This window comes from Nelumbo nucifera, chromosome 1 (assembly GCF_055504915.1).
Source record: "Nelumbo nucifera cultivar China Antique chromosome 1, China Antique-T2T, whole genome shotgun sequence".
NCBI lineage: Eukaryota > Viridiplantae > Streptophyta > Magnoliopsida > Proteales > Nelumbonaceae > Nelumbo > Nelumbo nucifera.
The window spans coordinates 49,963,856-49,986,576 of NC_142649.1; the positions used below are offsets into that span (position 1 = coordinate 49,963,856).

The 22,721-nt window shown below is 44.4% G+C and overlaps 1 protein-coding gene across 2 annotated transcripts; it reads right to left on the bottom strand.

The window, feature by feature from the left end:
• Positions 1-10,274: 10,274 nt before the first annotated feature.
• Positions 10,275-16,160, bottom strand: LOC104587520 (GTP cyclohydrolase 1-like). 2 transcript variants are annotated; one of them, XM_010245164.2, is made up of 3 exons: positions 15,790-16,160; positions 15,440-15,677; positions 10,275-11,872 (listed from the first exon to the last, which is right to left on the bottom strand). In XM_010245164.2, exons 2-3 carry the CDS (start codon positions 15,651-15,653, stop codon positions 10,617-10,619), a joined length of 1,470 nt encoding a protein of 489 aa, XP_010243466.1. In that variant the 5' UTR covers positions 15,654-15,677; positions 15,790-16,160; the 3' UTR covers positions 10,275-10,616. The 2 variants fall into 2 exon arrangements, with proteins under 2 accessions (XP_010243466.1, XP_010243465.1); XM_010245163.2 differs by having other exon boundaries at positions 15,440-15,685.
• Positions 16,161-22,721: the final 6,561 nt, after the last annotated feature.

Sequence of the window (22,721 nt, forward strand, 5' to 3'; positions counted from 1 at the left end):
TAATTAGTTAAATAGAGGGGGTGGATCTGGGATTAAATCAGTTGATAGGATAGAGTCCCACTCTATCCACTCAGAGAGACCAGATCTGAATTCAGATATGGAAACCTCCTGATAAGATCAGTAGAAGGCTGATCTAATCTGCAGATAAGATAAGGGTCTTATCCTTATCACTTAAAGAGAGTCCAAATTCAGATAATGGTCTGAATTAGGAAACTCCTGAAAGGATCAGGAGCTGATCTCTTTAAGCTTGTAAAGCAGGAGGGGGCGAACGATCAAGATCATCCCAGAAGTTCCAGAGATACTAGATCTCGAATTACAGAGTGAAGAATACACAGTGTGACTGCGCCTTCTCCCCGTGATCCCTTCCTACTGCCGCCATACGGCCAGTTCGTTCTCCAACATTGTAGGAGTGGTCAAGATTGGATCTTGATATCAGTCTTTGCTGAAAGGCTGATAGGAAGTTGTGCTCACTGCCTCCATTGGATTCTTACTGAAGAATTCAGTTCGTGGGACGGACTCTGCTGATTCTGCTCCTCCATCCATTGTGTCATCTTCAGTGGGAGCAGTTTTTGGTGTTCTTCTTTGGGTGTGAACACCTCCATTGAGAGATACTATTTCTCTATATCAGGTATATCCCCTCTCCCACTATTTCATTTCAAATCTGGTTCGGTTTATGGTTCAAGATTGATCCTTGAAAAATATGATTTTTCTAAAATAGGGAATACGATTCCCAGCTGAAGGGAGAGAAATTTTTGAAATTCGCCCACCCTATTCCGCACCTTTTGGGCGTCCATGTGATGGATTTCATATCCCTTCAGAACTGCATCCTAGTCGTCTGCACACACCTACCTCCAAGTGGACTCAAGTATAAATAGGGGATGACCCCCCTAAGGTAAGGGGTTTGGACACCCACTACTCCAAGCTCTCTAACTTCTTGTCGACCTCATCTAAGCTACTCTACTCAGGCCTTGTCCGCCCTCTTTGCTACGCTTTTACTAACTTTACCGTCAAAATATGCACCCCCAAGATAGAACCTGGGGCCTTTGATGTGTTTCCTCCTCCACAGGTCAGACTTACATGCTCTCAGCCACAGCGGACCTCAAACTCATCAATTAGCCATCGACTCGGAAGCAAATTTTCTTTGCTGCCCTTGGCCCATCCAAGGCAACAACAATTGCCACCGTATGTGGGCATGTCTACTAAGACTTCCCTCAATTAAACACTTGCTCTAAAAATCCACTACTAAGCTTCCAACAAAATGGCTAGAAACAATTGGTCATGGTGGACCAATTCCAAGTAGTCCTCGACCGATTCAACAGCATCACACAAAGATTGGACAATGTGGGGCAACCGGCAAGAGCCTACCCTGCTGGAAGCCTGGGGCGTGACAACGGACGCTCTTCCCAAGCTCTGTTGGTTCAACGCCCAATTGGACAAAATAGGGCTGACCCCTTGGGGTCTAGCAGTAGTAGCTGATGTGCCAATTAAGCGTCGAGGACCTACCAATCCCCTAGCCGATGAGGGGACGACTCAGCGCGGTCTTGTGACCATCGCCGAGACCAAGGATGACACCATCAATCAGAGAACCCGCGGGATGAAGGTGGGTGGTCTGGCTACTACAGCCCTCCTCCGAGGGTTGGGGCCGACACCACGCCTCTCCCTCTCATATCTTAGACCTTCAAGAACTCCTAAATGACCGACGGGCCAGAAGGAACCAGGATGTGCCCACATCAGAGTACTCAGGGAATAAGGCCGACCCATTCCGCATCTGAGAGGACTAGGATGAGGTTGGTAACATTAAAGATGAAAGATGAACTTTGGCAAGTTAAGGAGAGCCGAGGTAATGCCTTGACAAGCTAGAATCCCTCATCCAACAAAATGGATGCCTTCACCGACGCCATCACCTCGAAGCCCCTTCCACCTCACTTTAAAGCTCCCACACTGGAGATGTATGAAGGCACTACAGACCCGGACGATCACTTGGAAAGATTCTGGGCGCTTATGACCCTTTATGGATATTTTGATGCCTTGACGTGCTGAGCTATCCGGGTGACCTTCAAGGGGGCAGCTTTTCGATGGTTCTTCAGGCTCCCATCTTGCTCTATCAGCACGTGGGACAAGTTCATCAATCTTTTCCTTGCCCACTTTAAAAGAGTGTCATCTCGCTCATGACCGTCCGACAGAGGCGTGATGAGAGTCTACGGTCATACATTGACCATTTCAAGAAAGAAGAGCTTGAGGTCCAGGACCTCGACCCCATGGTCTCCATGCACATAGCAATCCATGGCCTCCTACCCAGGTCGGCCCTCAAGTGCTCTGTCACCAAGACACCGCCTAAAACCATGACGGAATTTTAGAAAAAGGCTTAGGAGTACATCACCGCCGAGGAGGCCTCAGCTGGCTAGCGCCGAGGAGAGGCCAACCACAACCATGGGAGCTCAGAGAAGAAGAGGAAGAATGGAGACGGCCGCAACAATGACAACAACAACAAAGATACTGACAAGAGGCTGCCGGCCCTGTCCTACGACAAATACACACCACTCAACTCCACCCGAGCGCATATCCTCATGTAGGTAGGGAAGGAGGGGTACATGAAGTGGCCTGAGAAGATGAAGAGGAACCCCAAGAGGGATAACCCAAGGAAATACTACAAGTACCACTATGGCGTCAGCCATGACACCGAGGGCTGTTACGAGCTCCAAGACGAGACCGAGTCCCTCATCCATCACAGAAATCTAAAATATGTTGAAAGCGACATTGCCACCTTGCCCCGCAGTAGCAACATCTGGTAGGAGTGATAAACGTCATCATCAAGGGCTCAGCCTCGGGTGTAGCCCCAGCTACGGCCCAGAAGAAATGAAAAGCACTTGGCTCTCCAGCATTGTGTTCATTTGTGCCTCACACCAGGAACTCCAATGGCCTCGCAATGTACGATCAACCATGTAAACAAGTTTTTTGTAATGAAGCGAGCAAGTTTCTCTCACCTCAGCTCAAGTCCTTAGTGTGTATGTTCTCGTCTCAAATAAAAGTACATATTTGATTCATGTTCCCTTGGTATGTTTCTGTGTAATACCCTTAAACTGGACACTTAATGAGACTTGTGTTAGTTTAGAATGTTCACAGCCAGTGGGTCAGTTTGGGGAGACCTATCCTGATAAGGCTGACACTGATGTGCCACCAAGTCGGTTGGGGTAGCCTGTCTCAGCTGCCAGGGTGAGACCCTAGGCGCATGTAGTGTAGAATCAATTGAATCTTTGAACCAGACCAGATTTCCAGTATTGCCCTAGACCTTGGAGATTAATGGGCAAAACTGAAAAGTTACACCCGACCCCTAGACTCGATTATGATACTGCACTACGTGTCGGATTGGGTTATCTTTGATGTACCAATTAGTGAGATCCTTAGTGGGGGTCAAAACCTGAGTATGTTGGGACAATCTGAGAATTCATCTGAGTGGGTGATCATAGTGACAGGATCAGCCCCTTTGTCGGACAAAGGTAATGATCGGGGATGCACTCTCTTTGATGGAAACCAAGACTGCCGGCAGCCGATTTCAATCATTGAGATTTGTTTTGCAAAATATATTTTATATGAGATATAAAAGTATATATATTATGGTTTCTAAAATGTTTAGAAAAGGTTTTAATTCTCGAGATCCATATAAGTAGAGAGTGCAACACTGTTCCTTGCAGCCGAGGGAGAGGTCCTCTCTTATCGGGCAGTGTTTGATCATTTTGGGCTGAGAGGTTGAGTGTAAGACCATTGAGGATAATACCTGATGAGCTAATCTTGCATCTGCCCACAATCCCTGGGTGTTACAAGGTGGCTTGGCCCAGGGACCACTTAGGGTAAGTGTTGGGCCCATAGAGCCCATTTGATGGGTTTCAGGGGGTGCACTGTCCATAACAGTGTATTCGGCTAGGCCTAGTAAGAAAGGCTGGGCTGAACCCATGTAGCTGATGTGTAGATCACTGCTTGGGTCCCATGCCATACAAGGAAGCCCAACTAGGCAGCAGTTAGGAAGGCTAAGTGAGCATTGGACCTTAATGGGCCTAAATCCCATTTCGAACTGGGCTATTTAATTAGTTAAATATGGGGCGAATTCTGAGATGGATTAGCAGATATGATAGGGTCTTAATCCTATCCACTCAGAGAGTCCAGATCTGAATGTGATTTAGATCTAGAAACCTCCTAATAAGATTAGGAGAAGGCTGATCTAATCTGCAGATAAGATAAAGGCTTATCTTTATCACCTATAGGGATGTCTGATCCAAACATATTTGGATCAGCAACTCCTAATTGGATTAGGAGCTGATCCTTTAGGGTTACAAAAGAAGGAAGGGGCGACAGCCTTTAGAAGACAGATATTCACATTCTCTTTAGTGATGAAATCACAGAAGATAGAATCAAGCAACCCTACAGAATTCTTTCTTGTCGCCTCCTTCTTCTTGCCGCCTACCTTGCTAGTTCGATCTCCAGTTCAGTGGGAGAAGTCAAGATTTGATCTTGACATCGGTTCTTTGTGAAAGGACTGATAGGAAGCTATGCTCACATGCCATCCTGCTATTTCTTGCGAAGGACTAGGTTCTTGGAGAAGAACTCTACTGATTCTGCTCCATCCTGCACTGCGCCATCTTCAGTGGGAGCAATCTTTGGATCCTTCCTTGGGCGTGAACACCTCTATTGGGAGATATTACTTCTCTGCATCAGGTATAATTCTCTCCTACTGTGTTTGTTTAGATCTAGTTCAGTTTATGGTTCAAGATTGATCCTTGAAAATATGATTTTCTAAATAGGGAATTTGATTCCTAGTTGAAAGGGAGAGAAATTTTTTGAAATTCGCCCACCTTATTCCGCAAGATTTGGGCGTCCATACGATGGATCTCTCATCCCTTCAGGTGGTGAAGCTCGGCCTCGGCCTAGCTACCTTGACAGGGATGAGGAACAAACTAGGAGAGCTAAGGCATTCGCCTCCCTTTACTTTTCTCCAAGGAAAGGGGCCCCGTGTCATCGGCGGCAATGCTCGGCCTCGGCCTGACTCACTTGAGTTCTTGATTGAGTGGCTTAGTGAGCGATGAATTTTTGCAACTTGCGACCTCTCGTTAGGGGGCATCGGCCCCCTATGCACATAAAAAGAAAGAAAAAATGCAAGTACAAAAAGGCACAAGATACGCAAAAATTATATTTCATAAATGTCAATTGTGTATGGCTTTACAAAAGTTTGCCTCGGAAAGGAGAGGCCAAGCCCCTTACAAAAGTTATGAACAAAAAAACAAAAAGAAGAAAGAGCAACTCAGAATGGCCTTCAGATCTTAGCGTTCCCTTTGGCTGGTGCAGGCCGCTCCCTGATGGGCTAGCACAGGCACTTCGGCCTCTAGCTTTAGGAAAAAGCCCCAGTTGGCTGACATCAAACTCAGACATCAAATTAAGCACTTGGGCCTCGGTATCTTCAGTGCTCTCCAAGTAAGCAGCTGCCCTGTAGTCAGCCAGGGCCGGGTCGCACTCCATCGACGCCTACCATGCCTCGACGACCTCCTCTGCCCACCTCTCAGCAGTCGTGCGCCCCTCCTCGGCTTGGAGACTCATCACCTCGGATGCCTGCGGATTTTTGTCTGCCGCATTCAGCGCATCCTTTAGAGTCCTTACCAGCTCCTTCTCGGTCGTGGTGATCTTGGCCTCAAGAGCCTTCCTTAGCTCTCGTTCCTTGCGCATTGTCGAAACAATCGACTCACGATCACTCTCTGCTTCGGAAACCTGTACTTCGAGTTGCTCCCTCTTCTCCTTGCAAGAGCCTACAACAATGCCATCTCAAGTGCCTAAAAGAGGGGGGACAAGGGCAAGGGAAAGGCACTCTTTTGATGAATGTTTTGTTTTCCTTTCTTTTTTGTAATCTCTTAATTTCATTTGCACTAATACGTGAGCAATTATAAATATAAGCTTTATTGGTTTCTAATGACATTTATTATTAAACGTCACAAAAAGCAATTTAGGAGGAAGTGGGGAAAAGTGGTGCCACTTGTCGCATAGGCCGACGACATAACAAGTAGCCTGTAATGGAAGCACAATCGTCAACAAAAGAAACGCAAGAACAAAGAAATTCTCTAAGTAACAGAGCAAGTACTCACATCGGCTATGCTATCTGTAAGGGTGTCGTGAACACCCTGTACACCCCTTTTGGGTCATGGCATGCTTGTCAATCCCCTCGACTGGGCACCCCTCAGTGTGCTCATGTCCTTACCACCGCCCTCGACCGGGCGGTCCTTTGTTGCCAGCCTTTTGCCCATTGGGGGCTGAAGTGACCAGCCTTTTGCCCATTGGGGGCTGAAGTGACTCGGATGGCCTCTTGGGGGCAGGTTCTCTCCACCGATTCGCCTCGACCGGCCTTCCCCCCTCCCAGCTCCAGCACCACTAGCCTGCGTCTGTGGCCGAGGTGGCCTCTCGGTTGGCGCCTCCCTCCTCGGTGCTTGTTTCCTAGACTGGCCCTCGCCCAATGTCTTCTTTAGCGACTTGGCCTTCTCGAGCAGCAAGTCCTTGGCGTTCAACGGCAGTCCACTCCCTCAACACATGGATCTCGGGCCCCGGAGCAAGGCCCTCGAACTCATTTGCATAACTTTCACTACCGCGGACCGAGGTGGGAATGGCAGACGAGAAAGCAGTTGATTCATCAGGACACTCGTAGCACTCGAGACTGGAATCAGAGTAAAACACGGCTGCGAAGTCTTTAAAGGAAAATGAATAGCTCAGATCACCTCCAATCCAACGGCCTAGAGCAACCACCTCAGTAATTCGATCCGACACTAAGACCCGTCATACGCGCGGACGGTACCCGACGTCAAAACTCGTCTCGTGCACAGTCACGACATGCCCGCCCATCATCTGTACCTTACATAGTAGTGATTGGCTGAGGCTAACGCCTGACCCATGCATTGACTCATCATTTCATCTGTAAAGAACACGACTGGGGGGCACATGCACCTCCACCCATACAAAATGTTAGATAGTGTATGCCCTTAGCTCCAATCAGCTTGATGTACATTATGACATTTATTGTAAATGAATAAAAGTACATATTTGATTCACGTTATATGGTGTGTTTTTGTGTAATACCCTTAAACTTGACACCAATGTGACTTGTGTTAGTTTAGAATCTTCACAGCCGTTGGATAAACCTGGGGAGGTTTATCCTACCAACGCTGCCACTGATGTGCTGCCAAGTGGGTTGGGGTGGCTTGTCTCAGTTGCCAGGGTGAGACATGAGGCACATGTAGTGTGGGTTTTCTTGAAACCTTGAACCGGACCAAATTCTAGTATTGTCCTAGACCTTGGAGACGGATGGGCAAAACTAGAATGTTACACCTGACCCCTAGACTCGACTATGGTACTGCACTAGGTGTCGGATTAGGCTGTCTTTGATATGCCAATCAGTGAGATTCTTAGCGGGGGTCAAAACTTGGGTATGTTGGGATAGTCTGAGAATTCACCTGAGTGGGTGATCATAGTGACAAGATCAGCCCCTTTGTCGGACAAATTGAATGATCGGGGAATCCACTCTCTCTGATGAAAACCTAAACTACCGGCAGTTGATTTCAAATTTGTTGAGATTTGTTTTGCAAAATATATTTATATAGAAATATACATATATATTATGGTTTCACAAATTGTTTGCAGAAGGTTTTAATTCCTAGGATCCATGTGAGTAGAGAGTGTAACATTGAACCTTGCAGCCGATGGAGAGGTCCTCTCTTGTCGGGCAGTGTATGATCATTAAGGGCTGAGAGGTCAAGTGTAAGACCATTTAGGGATAATAAACCTGATTGCTAATCTCACATCTGGCCACAGTCCTTGGGCCTTCATAAGAAGGCTGGACCCAAGGACCATTTAGTGTAAATGTTGGGCCCATTAAGAGCCCATACTGATGGACTTAAGAGTTCATTGCATTCAGCAGTGAATTCGGCCAGGCCTTGTAACAGAGGCTAGGTTGAACCCATGTGGCTTATGTGGAGATCAATGATAGGGTTCCATGCCATACAAAGAAAGCCAAGCTAGCTAGCATTAAAGGAAGTGAGCCTAAAAGCTTAATGGGCCTAAAGCCCATTTTTGAATTGGGTTTAAATTGATTAATTAAATAGGGAGCGAATCTGGGTATGGATCAACAGATAAGGATAAGAGGATAACTCTTTTCCACTTAAAGAGTCTAGATCCAAATAGAGATTTGGATCAAGGAACTCCTAATTTGATTAGGAAAAGTTGATCTTGATCTATAGATAAGATAAGAGATAAGCATTATCACTTAAGGAGTCCAGACCCAAATAAAGATTTGGATCAAGAAACTCCTAATCAGATTAGGAGATTAACTCTTTAAGTTTATATAAAAGGAGGAGGGCGAATTGGAAAAATGTTACACAGTTTTCTGCATTCAGTTCTCTCTCCCTCTACTCTTGCCGCCCTACCCTGTTCAATCTCCAGTTCTTGGAGTGATCAAGATTGGATCTTGATATTGTTTCTTGGTGGAAGAAACAATCTGGAAACTATGCTCACATCCCTACACAATTCTTGTTGAAGAATTGGGTTCTTGCTAAAGAATCCACTTGCTGATCCTACCTCACCTAAAGTTGTGTCATATTCAGTGGAGGAAGGATTTGGTATCCTCTTTTGGTGTGAATACCTACATTGGGAGGATCTTTTTGTGTGGATTTTGTATCAAGTATTCCTCTCCCTAATCTTGGTTTCAGATTTGGTCTTGTTTGTTTCAAGAACAAACCTTGAAAAATGCAATTTTTCTAAATCAAGAAATATGATTCCCGGATGGGAGAAAGAAATTTTAAAATTTCGCCCAGCCACCCTGCATGGTTCGACCATCCATATGATGGATCTCCCATCCCTTCACAATATACGGTACCGAGCTCTCTAAAGCTAAAGCCAATGCCTTCGCGCTTTTCGGCCCTCCACAACTTTCTCAAGAGGCGGAATCAGCAAAGTAGCTGCCACTAAGAGAAGGGAAGCCCCCCAAAGTCGAGGCCGATGCCTCCGCACCTGAAGATCGCTCTCACCAGCCAATCCATAGCTAAGGTCCTCGTCAATGCAAGCTACTTAGCGCCTCCTAGCAAGAACAATACACTCTCTTCGGTCGAAGTCGAGGTCAACACAAAGACCTCCACCGCAGCTTCGAGAGTGGGGGGCAAATGATGTAGGCACTTATAGCAGACCAGTAGCATGCCCACACGTGGCTGAGGGCAGCGTACAACACGAATCCAATAAGGGCATCGCGTTGTACAGAAGCCGATGTGCGATGCGGATCCAATGAAACGACCACACACAGTGACCTTAGATGGCTGTGCAAGCATGGCCAGACTATATCCTGGCTATCTGCACACACCTACCTTTAGGCAGCCTCAAGTATAAATAGGGGATGACCCCCCTAAGTTAAGGGATCTGGACACCCACTACTCCGACCTCATCTGAGCTACTCTACTCAGGCCTCGTCCACCTTCTTTGCTACACTCTTACTAACTTGACCGTCGGAGTCTCTGCCCCCGGGATAACACCCAGGGCCTTTGACGTGTTTCCTCCTCCACAGGTCGGACTTATAGGCCCTCGGCCACAATGAACCTCGGACACATCAATCAGCCCTTGGCTTAGAAGCAAATTTACCTTATTGCCCTCGTCCCATCCAAGGCAACAATAGATATATACTGTGAGTGTCTATTTGGAAGGGCTTTGACGCAGTGGCTTTTGTTTGGAAGGACATTGATGCAGAGGGTTTTGACGTTACATGAGCTGAGAAATCTGAAACACCATAAAGCCATGTTTGGTAAAAACTAAAAATCCAAAATATCGAAAATATACTTGCAAAAGTTGCAAAATTGACTTTCCTATGAAAATATTTCAGGTAGCTTCTCCAAAGCTGTTCAGTTAACACAAGTCCTTCCAATTTCCAAACGGGTTCTGAAGCTTGGAGTCTAGGCTTCAATCCGCCGTGACAACTAAGACATATTCTCAGGTTATCTTGGTAAATGGTTATGGGTAGGGATAATATCTACCAATTATCTATCATAGGTTTTCAAGGTTATTTTCTTATCAAGGATAACCACCCAAAAACAATGGAGAGGCTAGATGCTTCCGGAGAAATTACCAAATTTGTCTTCGTTGTAAGATTTGATAATGATTTTCAGTTGCAGATTTGATAGTCGAGTTATTGAAATCTTAGCATTCTATTTTGGTGGGTTTATGATAGGTGTAACTGTTAATTGTTGAGACATGTTTTGCTCTGGATGGATGTTAAACTCGATTTCAATATCAAAGCAATGTTATACAGAGATTAAACTTTCTCCTTCATCCTCATTTGGGAAGGTATATCCTACAGGAAGATGATGAGCGGGAAAAAAGTTGAGTACATAGAACTTAAACTATCATACCCTTGTTGACTCCAGCTACTGAATGTAATTGTTGAATCACCGGTAGAAAATCTGGCAAAAACCCAGATCACTGTGCATTTGCCCGTGAAAGTATGTGTGATTTATTCTTGGCATAATCTACACAACTGCAAGCACAAGTAGAAGGGTAACTAACAACTTCTTGGGGGAAAATTAGGAGAAATTAGGAATAGAGAGATGCAACTATGTCCTTCCATAACCAGTACTATTCGAAATAGTTTGCAGAAACATTGCCTTAGCATTAGGGTCAGTTGAGAACCGACCCAATACAGCTATTGTGGCTGTACTACTTCCCACCTTCTCAATCCCTCTGGAAATCATACAAATGTGGTTGGCTTCCACTACCACCATCACATCCTCTCCCAACACTGAAGAAACTGTTTCGGCAATCTGCCTTGTCAACCTCTCCTGTACTTGGAGTTTGCAACCATAAAAATGTGTAATTGACTGCAAAATTGATCTTCCAACATGATCAGCTCCATGGGGCTGAAAATATCCTATATGTACCACACCATGAAATGGTAGGAGATGATGCTCACATTGGGACCAGAATGGCAAATTCAGCACAGACCGTATCTCATCCTGATTAGAATTAATATTACCATTATCATTTTGTAGGCTTGATTTAAGCAGACCCATTCTACTAGAATAGAAACCATTCGGTTTCATTTCCAAATTGGATCTCTTAAAGTTCATCATCCAATGCACAAAACGTTGTGGGGTTCCGACAAGCTCTTTTCTTAATGGGTCTTCACCCAAAGACTGGAGAATTGTAGTTACTGCAGTGATCATGGCAGGCTGCGTGGGTACCATATTGGTGGAAGCCCTACAACTGGAGTTCCTTGTGCTTGTATGACCATTACAGGCCAGCACATCCAGAGACCTAGATGGGCACCAAGAAGGTTGACTATTGTTCTCTACATTTACACCTCTGAACTTCAGAAGAGAAAGGAAGTCGGCCCAACAATCTCCATTTTCATTCTCAAACACTCCCGACCCTGAAGTAACAGAGATCTTCACCCACCCTGGCATGTCTACTTCTGTAAGATGGCTACTTTGCTCTGCACTACTACATTCTACTTCAGGAAATTGAATGTGCCAACACTGAAGTAGAACTGCAACACCTGCTGGCTTGATTGCATTGTGTAAAGCCAAACATACTTCATTTGCCAGTCTCTGTGGGTCTTGAAGTCTCTTGGCAAAGACATCAGCCACCCTGGAGAGCTTGCTTAGGCCTACCACCCGTTGCCCAGATGGAACATAACCAACATGACACTTAACCTGAAATGGTAGCAAGCATGATTCACAGTAGGAAAAGAGGTCAAGATCTCGAACAACTACAAGTCCACCTGCTCCTCCTGCATGCCCAACTCCATTATACAAGCCAGCTTCAGGGAACAAAGCACCTTGCACGATATCCTTTACCTTCTGCCTGTAACCTGGAAAAAAGGGAAAAACCAATGTGCTTGAATCAATATACTTCCAAATATTCTATTATTTGTCATTTCTAGAATTGCACTTAAAATTATATATTGAAATAATTTAAAATACATGCTCACATCCCTATATGCATGTAAATTGCAGAATCCAGGGATTGTTACAATAATCAGATAAAATATTAGTTTTCTTTTTGTTTTTTTATTCACACACCCAAAAAGGAAAATAAACATGTCCATTTAGAATGGGTGGGGGTATCCCATTCAAAGAAAATACCAAGAGGTCAGATCAGTGGCCTTGCTTCAAATAGGTGAAAATATGCAGCAGGAGTAGAATAACAGTTCAGCTGGATTGTTACTTGACCTAATCCCAGCTTCACACCAGTTACTGCAAAAAAGGGGCATATGAAAGCCTAGGTTGTCCTTTATATAGGCAAAAGCATGCAGTGGGAGCCAAATAACTGTTTGCTGAATTATAACTTACCTAATCCCCTGTTAGGGGGCATAACCTTAGGTCAGGTTGGGTCAGCTTCAGGTCAATGAGTCAATCCAACTCAACCCAAGTCAAGGGCACCTCAACCCTAACCTAACCCAAACCCCAATCTGATGAATCCAACCCAAACCCAACTTCAGTACTTCACTTAGAATGTGTAACTGTAACCAAAAAAGAGCATCCAGACTTTAAGAATCTGCTCAGGTTTGGTTGATTAGCTTGATAAAAGCATGACAAAAGCCTGCCATTGATCATCACCCAAGCCTTATCCCAACTATATGGGGTCAACTACATGAATCCTGTTTCTCCATTCCATTCATTTTAAAGCCATGTCCACTGTTAAACTATTGGCGCTTAAAACATTTTTTACTACTTCTACCCAAGTCCTTTTTGGTCTACTCCTAGCCCTTCTAGCCCCTTCAACTTGCAATAAAATCACTTTCTTATAGGTGCTGTTGATGGTCATCTATACACGTGATCATGCCTGTCATTAAAACTACAAAAAAGGATTGTAATTTTTTAATCCTGTTTTGAGACTTGGGCAACAAAAATGTCACAGAAGTCAAAACTTTGATAAATTACTACAACATCCATGCACACTTAATCACAATTTGAACTCAAAAAGTACCCACAAAACAGAGATAACTCAGTTTAGTTGCCTACAGTTAGGTCGAAAATACTTGATAAATGAATACAACATAAGACAAATCCATGAAGACCAAATTACAGGCAACTGATATTTAAAAAATCAGAACTTTTCTGAATTACTGTAACATCCATGTGCAGTTCATTACAAGTTGGATCCAAATGGTGCCTAGGAAACTGAGATAATTCATTCAGTTGCCTGAGATTGGTTGAAGAAACTTGAAACATGATGTCACATAAGACAAATCCAAAAGGTCCAATTTATTTTATTAATAATCTTATTTTAAATTATAAAAACCCAATACTAATATCGATGTAGTTCTTGAGGAAGACTTATTTTGGTTTCCTACGCAATAACTCAACATATAATTAATTAGATAAACAACCACAAGTCATTTACCTAACCAAACAATTCATTTGTAACTTGGCATCCCCAAACTTACTTTGCACATGTATGCCCATGGAATAATATGTTATGTACAGCTAGACAGAGAGAGGACAAAAAAGAGTAAATAGCAATATTCCTATTGTTACAAATTTCAGGAGTAACCAAGTCTATCAATTCCTACTTTTTTCCTTTCAATTTTTTAGCACAAAAAATCATAAATTGCTTAAGATATATCTGGATTTCTATCATTTTATTACTAGCATCATAGCATGTATAGAGCAGATTTAGCAAGCAGATTTACAAGTTAAAGACTTTCATAATGAACGGACCCTAGAAAAAGAAGTCTATATGCTACACCACCTGATAGCTTCCTTTGAATAATCAAAAACAATAAAAGAAAAATACCGAGAGACTTTGTGTCTAGTTGGTTTGTCTATATTCCATTTTGTAAGGTAGGTCCCAGTATTAGGGTGGTCCAGATGAGAAGGGAGAGAAGAACCACCACATATAGAAAAAGAAGCCTTAGCCACTCCACACCCACTGGTCCCACTCCCACACAACTTAGGGACAACACAGATTTAGTGGTATACATCATAAAGGATACTGAAAGGAGAAAATAACAAGATATGCTTTGAGACGTTATTCCCCTTACACTTGAATTTCCTAAACCTAGGGCTGTCAATGGACTCTAAAAATCCAAAACCTGATCTGACATCATACCCAATGTAGTCTGAGTCTGATTAAAATTTAATACTTATATAACACAATTATATATGTATCTAGATATCATATATAATTACCTAAAGTTTATAATTAATAAATTCAGTGTTTTCCCTACAAAAATTCAATAAGATGTATATATATATATATATAAGTTAAAAACTAATTATTTTTTTATCTTAAAATTTTCTTCTTCTAAACAAAATAACGTGGATTCAGATTAAATCCGAATTAGATTCAAGTCCGACATATTGGATATTAGATTGGTTTCAGATTTGAAGGTTCAATAATCGGATTGGATTTGGATGTGGCCATCAAAAATCAAAAATAGAAAAAAAAATGAAAAATCAGAATGGGACCCCACAAGAAACATTTAACTTAGGGACACACAGCATCTAATAAGGAAGACATATTCAAATTGAATATCACGAGAGTTGGCGTTTGCCACACAAATAATATAATTTTTGACAATAAACTGAAATTGTATTATTTGTAGGTTCCTTTCAATATATGAATTGACCACCAAGTCACCAACTACCGCTGTCTGACCAGGAACAAGAAACAACAATGAAGGATCTGGGGCCAAGAGGAGTGCACTTTCCGCCATTCACACCTAATCCTACACAGTACATAGCCAACTTCTGGTCCGTCACCATTCCAAAGTACTCACTCAGAAGGTCTGTTTACATTCCAATCCAAACCTCTCCTTGCCTCACATCCTCCCCTCACCAAAAAGAAGTGGAAAAGGAAAATACGATATAAAAGAACAATAAAATGAATTTGAGCCCGACATTCAGAAACAGTGACTCCCACAAGTTCTGAAAGACAAAGCTGGTTTTGTGGGTTAGATTTAGATCTCTAATATAATCAATGGTCTAGCACATCCTCTTAGGTAATACAGAACAGACAAATTCAATAAAGCAACCAAACTAAGAAGACAAAAATCCCATTAAAAATATAGAAACAGAGCTGAAAATATAGGAATTCGATGACCAAGAATGGATCCATTACGATTATATATGTTTGTGGTACACTGGAAGTACTGTTAAGATCCTGGAATTCTGCCAATACTGAAAGCAGATCCCAAATTTCAGCGCCTACCCGTGTCTTCTTAGCCAAAAAAAAAAGCAGCAACATAAATAAACAAAACCCTATGTAATTGAACAGAGATAATGACTAATTAAATAAGATTCAACTTTAAACAAATAAAAAAACCAAATGAATAGATCTAAGAGCAATAAAAACTAATATTCCTTCCATAAGATCCTTAATTAATGAATAAAAAAGGGATCTAAAGAAGACTATAGGATTAACAACCTCTTACCTCTTGTTCCCTCTCGAAGGGCTTTGGCAACACGAAGTGGAGTCTTCTTGAGACCTTCTCTATTAGAATCCTCTCCCAAACCCTGCAACAGAACCTTGACGGCGTCCTCCATGACGGCAGTCTCCGATTCGTGCTCTAGATCCAGCTTAAGAGACTCTAGCTTCACTCCATTCTCAAGGCTTCCATTAAAATGCCCCTCATCCAAAGCGCCCATTGACAGACAACGAATCCCCACAAACTATAAAACTACACCGACCCAAATCAGGAATAGAACACAGAACCACTGAACCAAAAAACAAAAAACAAAACCCAGTTATGAAACACGAAAATAAATTCAGAATTAGAGTTACCCGGATGAAGTGTGAGGTCAAACCCAGATGGGTATGATGGATAGATTACAGAGGCCAAAGAAAAAAATGAAACCAAGTCTTTGAAAGAATGAAGAACCAGAGAAACACACCCCCACCAAAACACCCAAAATTCAAAACCAGTTCTGAAACACGGAAAAAACAAATTCAGATTCAAAGGTGCCCGGATAAAGAGTGAGAGCAAACACAGATGAGTAAGACGAATCTATGACAGAGACCAAAGAAAAAACCGCAACAAATTTTGGAAATGATAGAAGACTGAAGAACCAAAGCAACAGACCCTCTCACCAAAGAGGGTCCAAACGGACAGCACAAAGAGAACCGAAAGCGGAAAACCGGGTGGGGAAATCGAGTAAGATGGCTCCTATTTATACCCGAAGAATCAGGGAGCGGCTGAGCCATAAACGTAAGGCTGCCGTTGATCTCCGAACGTGTGGATGCTCTTCCTTTTGCTCTTCTCTCATGGTCCCACTCTCAATTGAAGCGGGCCCCACAAACGTTATTTGTAATTTGTACGGCAACAGGATGATCTGGCGCGTGTCAGCCTTACTCGCATGTGCGAAATGTAGGGCCCACATAACTCCACCAACCCACTGCACTGGAGGCGGCTAGTAGAGTAGTGGGTGAAAGGTGGAATCAGTATCCTGCTCGCTAGGATGTTGTTTGGTATGACGTAGCCTTTCCTAAAAAGTTGTTTGGTTGAGGCTTTTCAAAAAATCGTGTGAATCCGTTTATTAAAAAAATACTAATTTTACCGTCACAGTTTGGCTTATATGGCGATTAGTGGCGCCGAGGTGTAAAAAACTCGTACAAAACATTTAAAACAGATAGCAACGGGTGGGTTCCCGGTCCGCTTTCTTAGACCTTCCAACATCCACCCCAAACGTCGTGGTAGGTTGGATTTTGATAATCTAAACCCTCCTCAATCCTATCCTCCCTGTATCGGGTTGGGTTTAAAATCCGCATCTAATATTCTATTATTTCTTGTTATATATAATTAATAAATAAGTAAAATAATACAAATAAACATCAAAGATTTCTTATTACTTGATTTAAGGCATGTAAAAAACACATAAATTAGTAATTATCTTTCACATAAAATTCAAAATATTATTAAATTCAACACCTAGTACATAAAGTTTATATGCTTTCCAATAATATGGGAGTTGGAGATGATCGGGTTTAGCCTAATACCGCACCCTATCCGTACCCATACGGGTTATAGAATCTCAAAACCCGTACCCACCCCAAAACCAATCATTTTAGCAAAAAAAACTTGCCTAATCGGGGAGGGTAGAGGCGGGTACCCACCAAGTAGGATAGAAATTGCCATCCCTATGCTTAGAGACTAGACTACAAACGAATCAGATTGATTTCAGATATAGATAATACCCGAATCTGACAAACCCAAATTCGCTTTGATATCTAATGGATATGTAAAATGTGGGTTTGAATTCGGTTCATTTACATATAATGTTATCTAATTTGAATCCAATTCAATTTGGACAACAAGTATAAATTTATAAAGCTTAATATAAATCAAAAGATACTTTTAAATAAAAACAAGATCATCATCATCATCATCATCATCGTCACTTAAGACCATGTTTCAACTTTCATTCTTATCTAAGATGAAATTCTAAAATAGACAAGAATGGGTAAAATGAGAAAATATTGCTATGAACCAAACACTTATTTCTCAAAAAATGTGAATTTTTTTCAAATTGGCAAATGCCCTGTGTTGCTCATTTTCATTATTAAAAAATAAAGAATAAAAATAAAAATAAAAACGGTGCTAGTGGTCATAAACCGCTAGCCTAGGTCTCCAAAATCATGGTATAGATGTTTACCAATGGATGGCTGGTGGTCAATGCCATTTGACATAAATTTCCATGGCAGTTGATGTAGCGCGATCTGGTCACTCCTAGCTGGCAGGGGCCTCGCTCCTAGCAGGCAACGAACAACACCTGAGAAGGAGAAGATGAAGGATTCCCGGGGAGCTCGCCCGGCGGGAACACTCCGATGCTTAAGTTAGAACTCAGTGAAAAGCATAGAGAGTAATGACGAGCTAAGAGTGGAGATGCGCACTACTCGATTACCAAAAATTCAATTACCTTTCTCCTTGGGGGTCGGAGCCCTTATATATTAATGCACTGCCAAATCGGGTGTAACTGCCTCTGATTCACTGCTACAACCATTATTCGTCAGGCTGATTTGATTGGCGCAGGTATCCGTCACAGGGTACGGTCCTGTCACCTGAGAGACGTTATGCAGAGCTAGCGTGTACGGCGCCGCATGACGTGAGACGTGGGCACAGTCCTCTAGACTGGCAGGTGCTGCGCTGCCGGACAAGAGACGTGGGAGCAGTCTGACAAGCACGGTCTTGTCGGATAAGAAATTTCCCGAAGGCTTCGGGTTACTTAATAGCGAGCTCCCTCGAAGCGAGCTCCAATAGCGAGTTGCCTTGCAGCAAGCCGTTCTGTAGCGAGTTGTCTCGTGGCGAGCTGTTCTATTGGAGTTTTAGCGAGCTCATTACGTCGAGTTGTAGCCAAGCTGTCATGCTGAGTTGTTACTTACGTCGAGTCATATCTACGTGTCCCTTAGTTAGGAGGTTGGGTCAAATCACCCTCCATCAATTGCCCCCCACTCCTCGGGATAAGGGTCTTACTCTAGTGCGGGGAGTTCATGAAGTGATGGGTGGATTTGACCCATAATTTAAACTAGGTTGACTGATCGCATGATGTATACGCGCGGATGTCAAGTGACTTCTGGATTTTTCGGGCGCCAAAAAATGCGCCAAACTGCCTTCAGTTTCAGAAGACGTGCACAGTCAGCTTTATTTCAGTCTCGAAGGACGTGCAGCCGGCTTTATTACAAGCCGTTGGATCCGCTTTGATCGAGACCATTAGTTGTTTGGGTACAGTGGCTATAAATAGGAGGGCCCCAGCCTCATTTTCTTTACGCCAACTTGCCTTGCTTTCAGTTTGAGGTCGCGCCTTCGCCTTGTTTGCTCGAGCTCCCTCCATTTTCGTCACTTTCTTGGTTCACTTCTCTGGTGAGTCCTCTATTCTGTCCAAACAATGTTTGGGTATCCGTACTACAGTGGCTTTTCCCGAGACGGTAATTACGGCGAGGTCCCCTCTAGCTCAGGGGGAGCTTGGGGGTTCTCTGAAGGGCAAGCTCCGGAAGTCCGTGAGGCCTCCGATAACTCGGCTTCCACTTCCCGGGGTCGGGAGACTGATAGCTTCGGCCCTTCCTCCATGTCAATGGAGAGGCTTCGGGCCCTAGTCTCTTACTATAACCTCCCCAGGGATCTCATCTACAGCCTCCCATCTGGTAACTATCCCTAGGAACACGACCACGACGAAATCATGGTCTTTGAGGAGCAGCTCGTGGCTGGTCTCCGACTCCCTCTACATCCTTTGATAGTGGAGGTTCTTACCCATTTCAATGTCACCATAGACCAACTCCATCCGAACTCAATCCGGAACGTGGTTGGGACAATTTCTCTGTTTTTCGAGTACTGTCTTCCTCTTTCCCTTAATATCTTTGCCACTATCTTGTCAATTAAGAATGCCTCCCCCGGAGCCCCTCCAGAAAGGCGCTCTTATTACTTTTCCCCCCGTCCTGGCTTCAAGCTCCTCAATGATCTGCCAAACAGGATCCTAGCCTGGAAGCGGGGTTATTTTGTAGTTCGCAACCCCGAGGGGTAGCCCTTTCTGACCCACTAGAGGGCCACTGTTCAGGATCCGGGCGTTGAGCTGAACCCGAAAGTTCAGGAAATGCTGCAGTCTTGGGCGGGGGTAGGCTTTCTCTGTTGGGACTACTTGGCTGAGGACAAGTTCGTGCAGGCCGGCTTGAGCCTCGGTAGGTCACCCTTAGGTCGCCTTTTCTTCTCTCCGTTTTGTTTTCTTTTTTTTTGAGCTGGACTAATGCCTTGTGATTCTTGCAGCCAACATGTCTGGTGTGGATGCACGTCGCCTTTTGTCGAGCAACCAGAAGCGCAGGGCGAAGAGGTCGCGCCCCGACCAAGTGTCCACTTCTGGGGCCGTCGAGTTCGAGGCTGCAGACCCAGCTTTTGTTCTGCCGCCGGAGGTCCCACCTGTGTCCTTTGAGGGAGTAGCCACGGGAGGCGGCGAAGAAGAAGAGGTCCCACCCTAGGAGCAGTACGCTTTAGCCACGCAGTCCGGCCCCGCCATCTTCCCGCAGTTTCCTACCGAGGGGAGGGACGAAAGCGTCACCAACTTCCTCGTGGCCTCGCGGAGGAGCTGGTAGGCGGTCACTCATGAGGAGGTCGCGAGCTGGGCCGGGATGCACCATAGGGAGCTCGCCAAGCTGGCCTCGACTCACTGCATGGTGGTAAGTGCCTGCTTCTTCCCTTTTTCTCCCTCCCTTCTCTTTTCTCTCTTCCCCCTTACTTACTTCGGCTTTCTATTGGCAGCTGAACTCCGCCATCCACGCCATGGCCTGTCAGACTGCTATTCACTCCCAGGACGTCGTTAATCAGAGGTCGAACGTGCAGAGCCTCCAACGCGAGCTCGACCAGGCCCGGGATGAATTTCTCCAGGCTCAGAAGCGGAGCGAGGCCCAGGAGCTGCTCGTTAGGGACCAGGAAGCATGGATCTCCCGACTGTCTAAGGAGAGCGCCCGTTATAGGGAGGAGTCTTCGAGGGTGGCGGCGGAGAGGGAGCTTCTTCGCCTGCAGGTCCAGAGCTTGGAGTCCACGCTCCATGAGAGGACCCGAAACTTTGACGCCGCAATGGAGGCAGAGCGGGCTAAGGCGGTGGAGGACTTCAAAGAGTCCCAGCAGTTCCACGACCTCCAGGTCGAATACGGCTCAAAGTCCTACCGCTCGGGGTTCAAGCTTGGCTGGTGGCTGGTCCGGAAGAAGTTCTCCGGCCTTAACCTTGAGGGCGTAACAATGAGAGACCTGGCCCTAGAGACGACAGACGCTGCGGAGGAGGAGGAGCCCGACTCCCTAGAGGAAAGTGACGAGGATGAAGAGGAGGTGAGGCCTTGAGGCTGGTTGCTCTCTCTCTTTTTTTTTTCTTCTTCTGAAAAATGACTTTTGAAGTGGTTGCTCCCGGGCGGCTGAGCCCGATTCTCTTTCTTTTCATTCTGCTTTACTGATGTACTCTCCCAGGCTGTTAGTGTTAGACAGTTTTGTATGCCCTTAGCTCCAATCAGTTTGATGTACTTATGACATTATTGTAAATGAATGAAGTGCATATTTGATTCATGTCATGTGGTGTGTTTCTGTGTAATACCCTTAAAACTGAACACTTATGAGACTTGTGTTGGTTTAGAACGTTCACAACCAGTGGATCGGTCTGGGACACCTATCCTGATAAGGTTGACACTGATGTGCCGCCAAGTCGGATGGGGTGACCTGTCTCTGCCACTAGGGTGAGACCCGAGGTACATGTAATGTGGGATCACCTTGAGACCTTGAACAGGACCAGAATTCCAATATTGCCCTGGACCTTGGCGATTAATGGGCAAAACTAGAATGTTACACCTAACCCCTAAACTCGATTATGGCACCGCACTAGGTGGCGGATTGGGCCATCTTTGATATGCCAATCGGTGAGACCCTTAGAGGGGGTCAAAACCTGGGTATGTTGAGATGATTCATGAACCCATCTAAGTGGGTGATCATAGTGACAAGATCAGCCCCTTTGTCAGACAAAGGTAATGATCGGGGAAATGCACTCTCTCTGATGGAAACCAAAACTGCCGGTAGTTGATTTCAATCGTTGAAATTTTGTTTTGCAAAATATATTTATACGATATAATATATATATTATAGGTTTCCAAAATTGTTTGCAAAAGGTTTTAATCCCCGGGGTCCATGTAAGAGGAGAGTGCAACATTGTACCTTGCAGTCGGGGGAGAGGTCCTCCCTTGTCAGGCAGTGTTTGATCATTATGGGCTGAGAGGTTAAGTGTAAGGCCATTGAGGGTTAAACCTAATAGGCTAATCTTGCATCTGCCCACAGTCCTTGGGTGTTACAAGGTGGCTTGGCCCAAGGACCACTTAGTGTAAGTGTTGGGCCCATAGAGTCCATATGATGGGCTCAAGGGGTTCACTGGGCTTTCCAGTGAATTTGTCTAGGCCTTGTGACAAAGGCTGGGCTGAACCCTTATGGCTGATGTGTAGATCAACGTTTGGGTTCCACGCCTTACAGAGAAAGCCCAACTAGGCAATAATTTGGAAGGCTTAAGTGAGCACATACACTTAATGGGCCAAAAGCCCAATACGAGTTGGGCTAATTAGATTAGCTTGAATGGGGCGAATCTAAGATATGGACTAGCCTTAAAGGATAAGGGAAAGTCCCTATCCACTCAGTAAGAGTCCAGATTTGAATATGATTCAAGACTGGAAACTCCTAATCAAATTAGGAGGGTTGATCATGATCTGCAGATTAGATAAGGACTCTACCTTATCACTTAAGGGGATCAACTTCTCCTAATAGGATTAGGAGTTGATCCCTTTAGGATTATAAAAGGAGGAGGGGGCGGCAGCCTCTAAACACACTCATCTGAGATATAGATACAACAAAGAGAGAGAGATCAGCATACAATAAGACTATGCCAATTTCTCTCTGTCGCCGCCGCCATTAGCAGTTCGTCTCCACTCACATGGGAGTCATCAAGAAGCGTTCTTGATTTCAGTTCTTTGTGAAAGAATTGAAAAGAAGTTGTGCTCACCTGTCGTCCAATGGGTTCTTGCGATGGATCCAGTTCTTGTGAAGAACGTTGTTGATTCTGCTCCGTCCTACACTGTGTCATCTTCAGTGGGAGCAGTCTTTGGTGACTTTTCTGGGCGTGAACACCTTCGTTGGGGGATACTAATTCTTCGTATCAGGTATTTCCCTCTCTTATTGTTTTGTTTCAGAAAAGTCTTTGGTGACT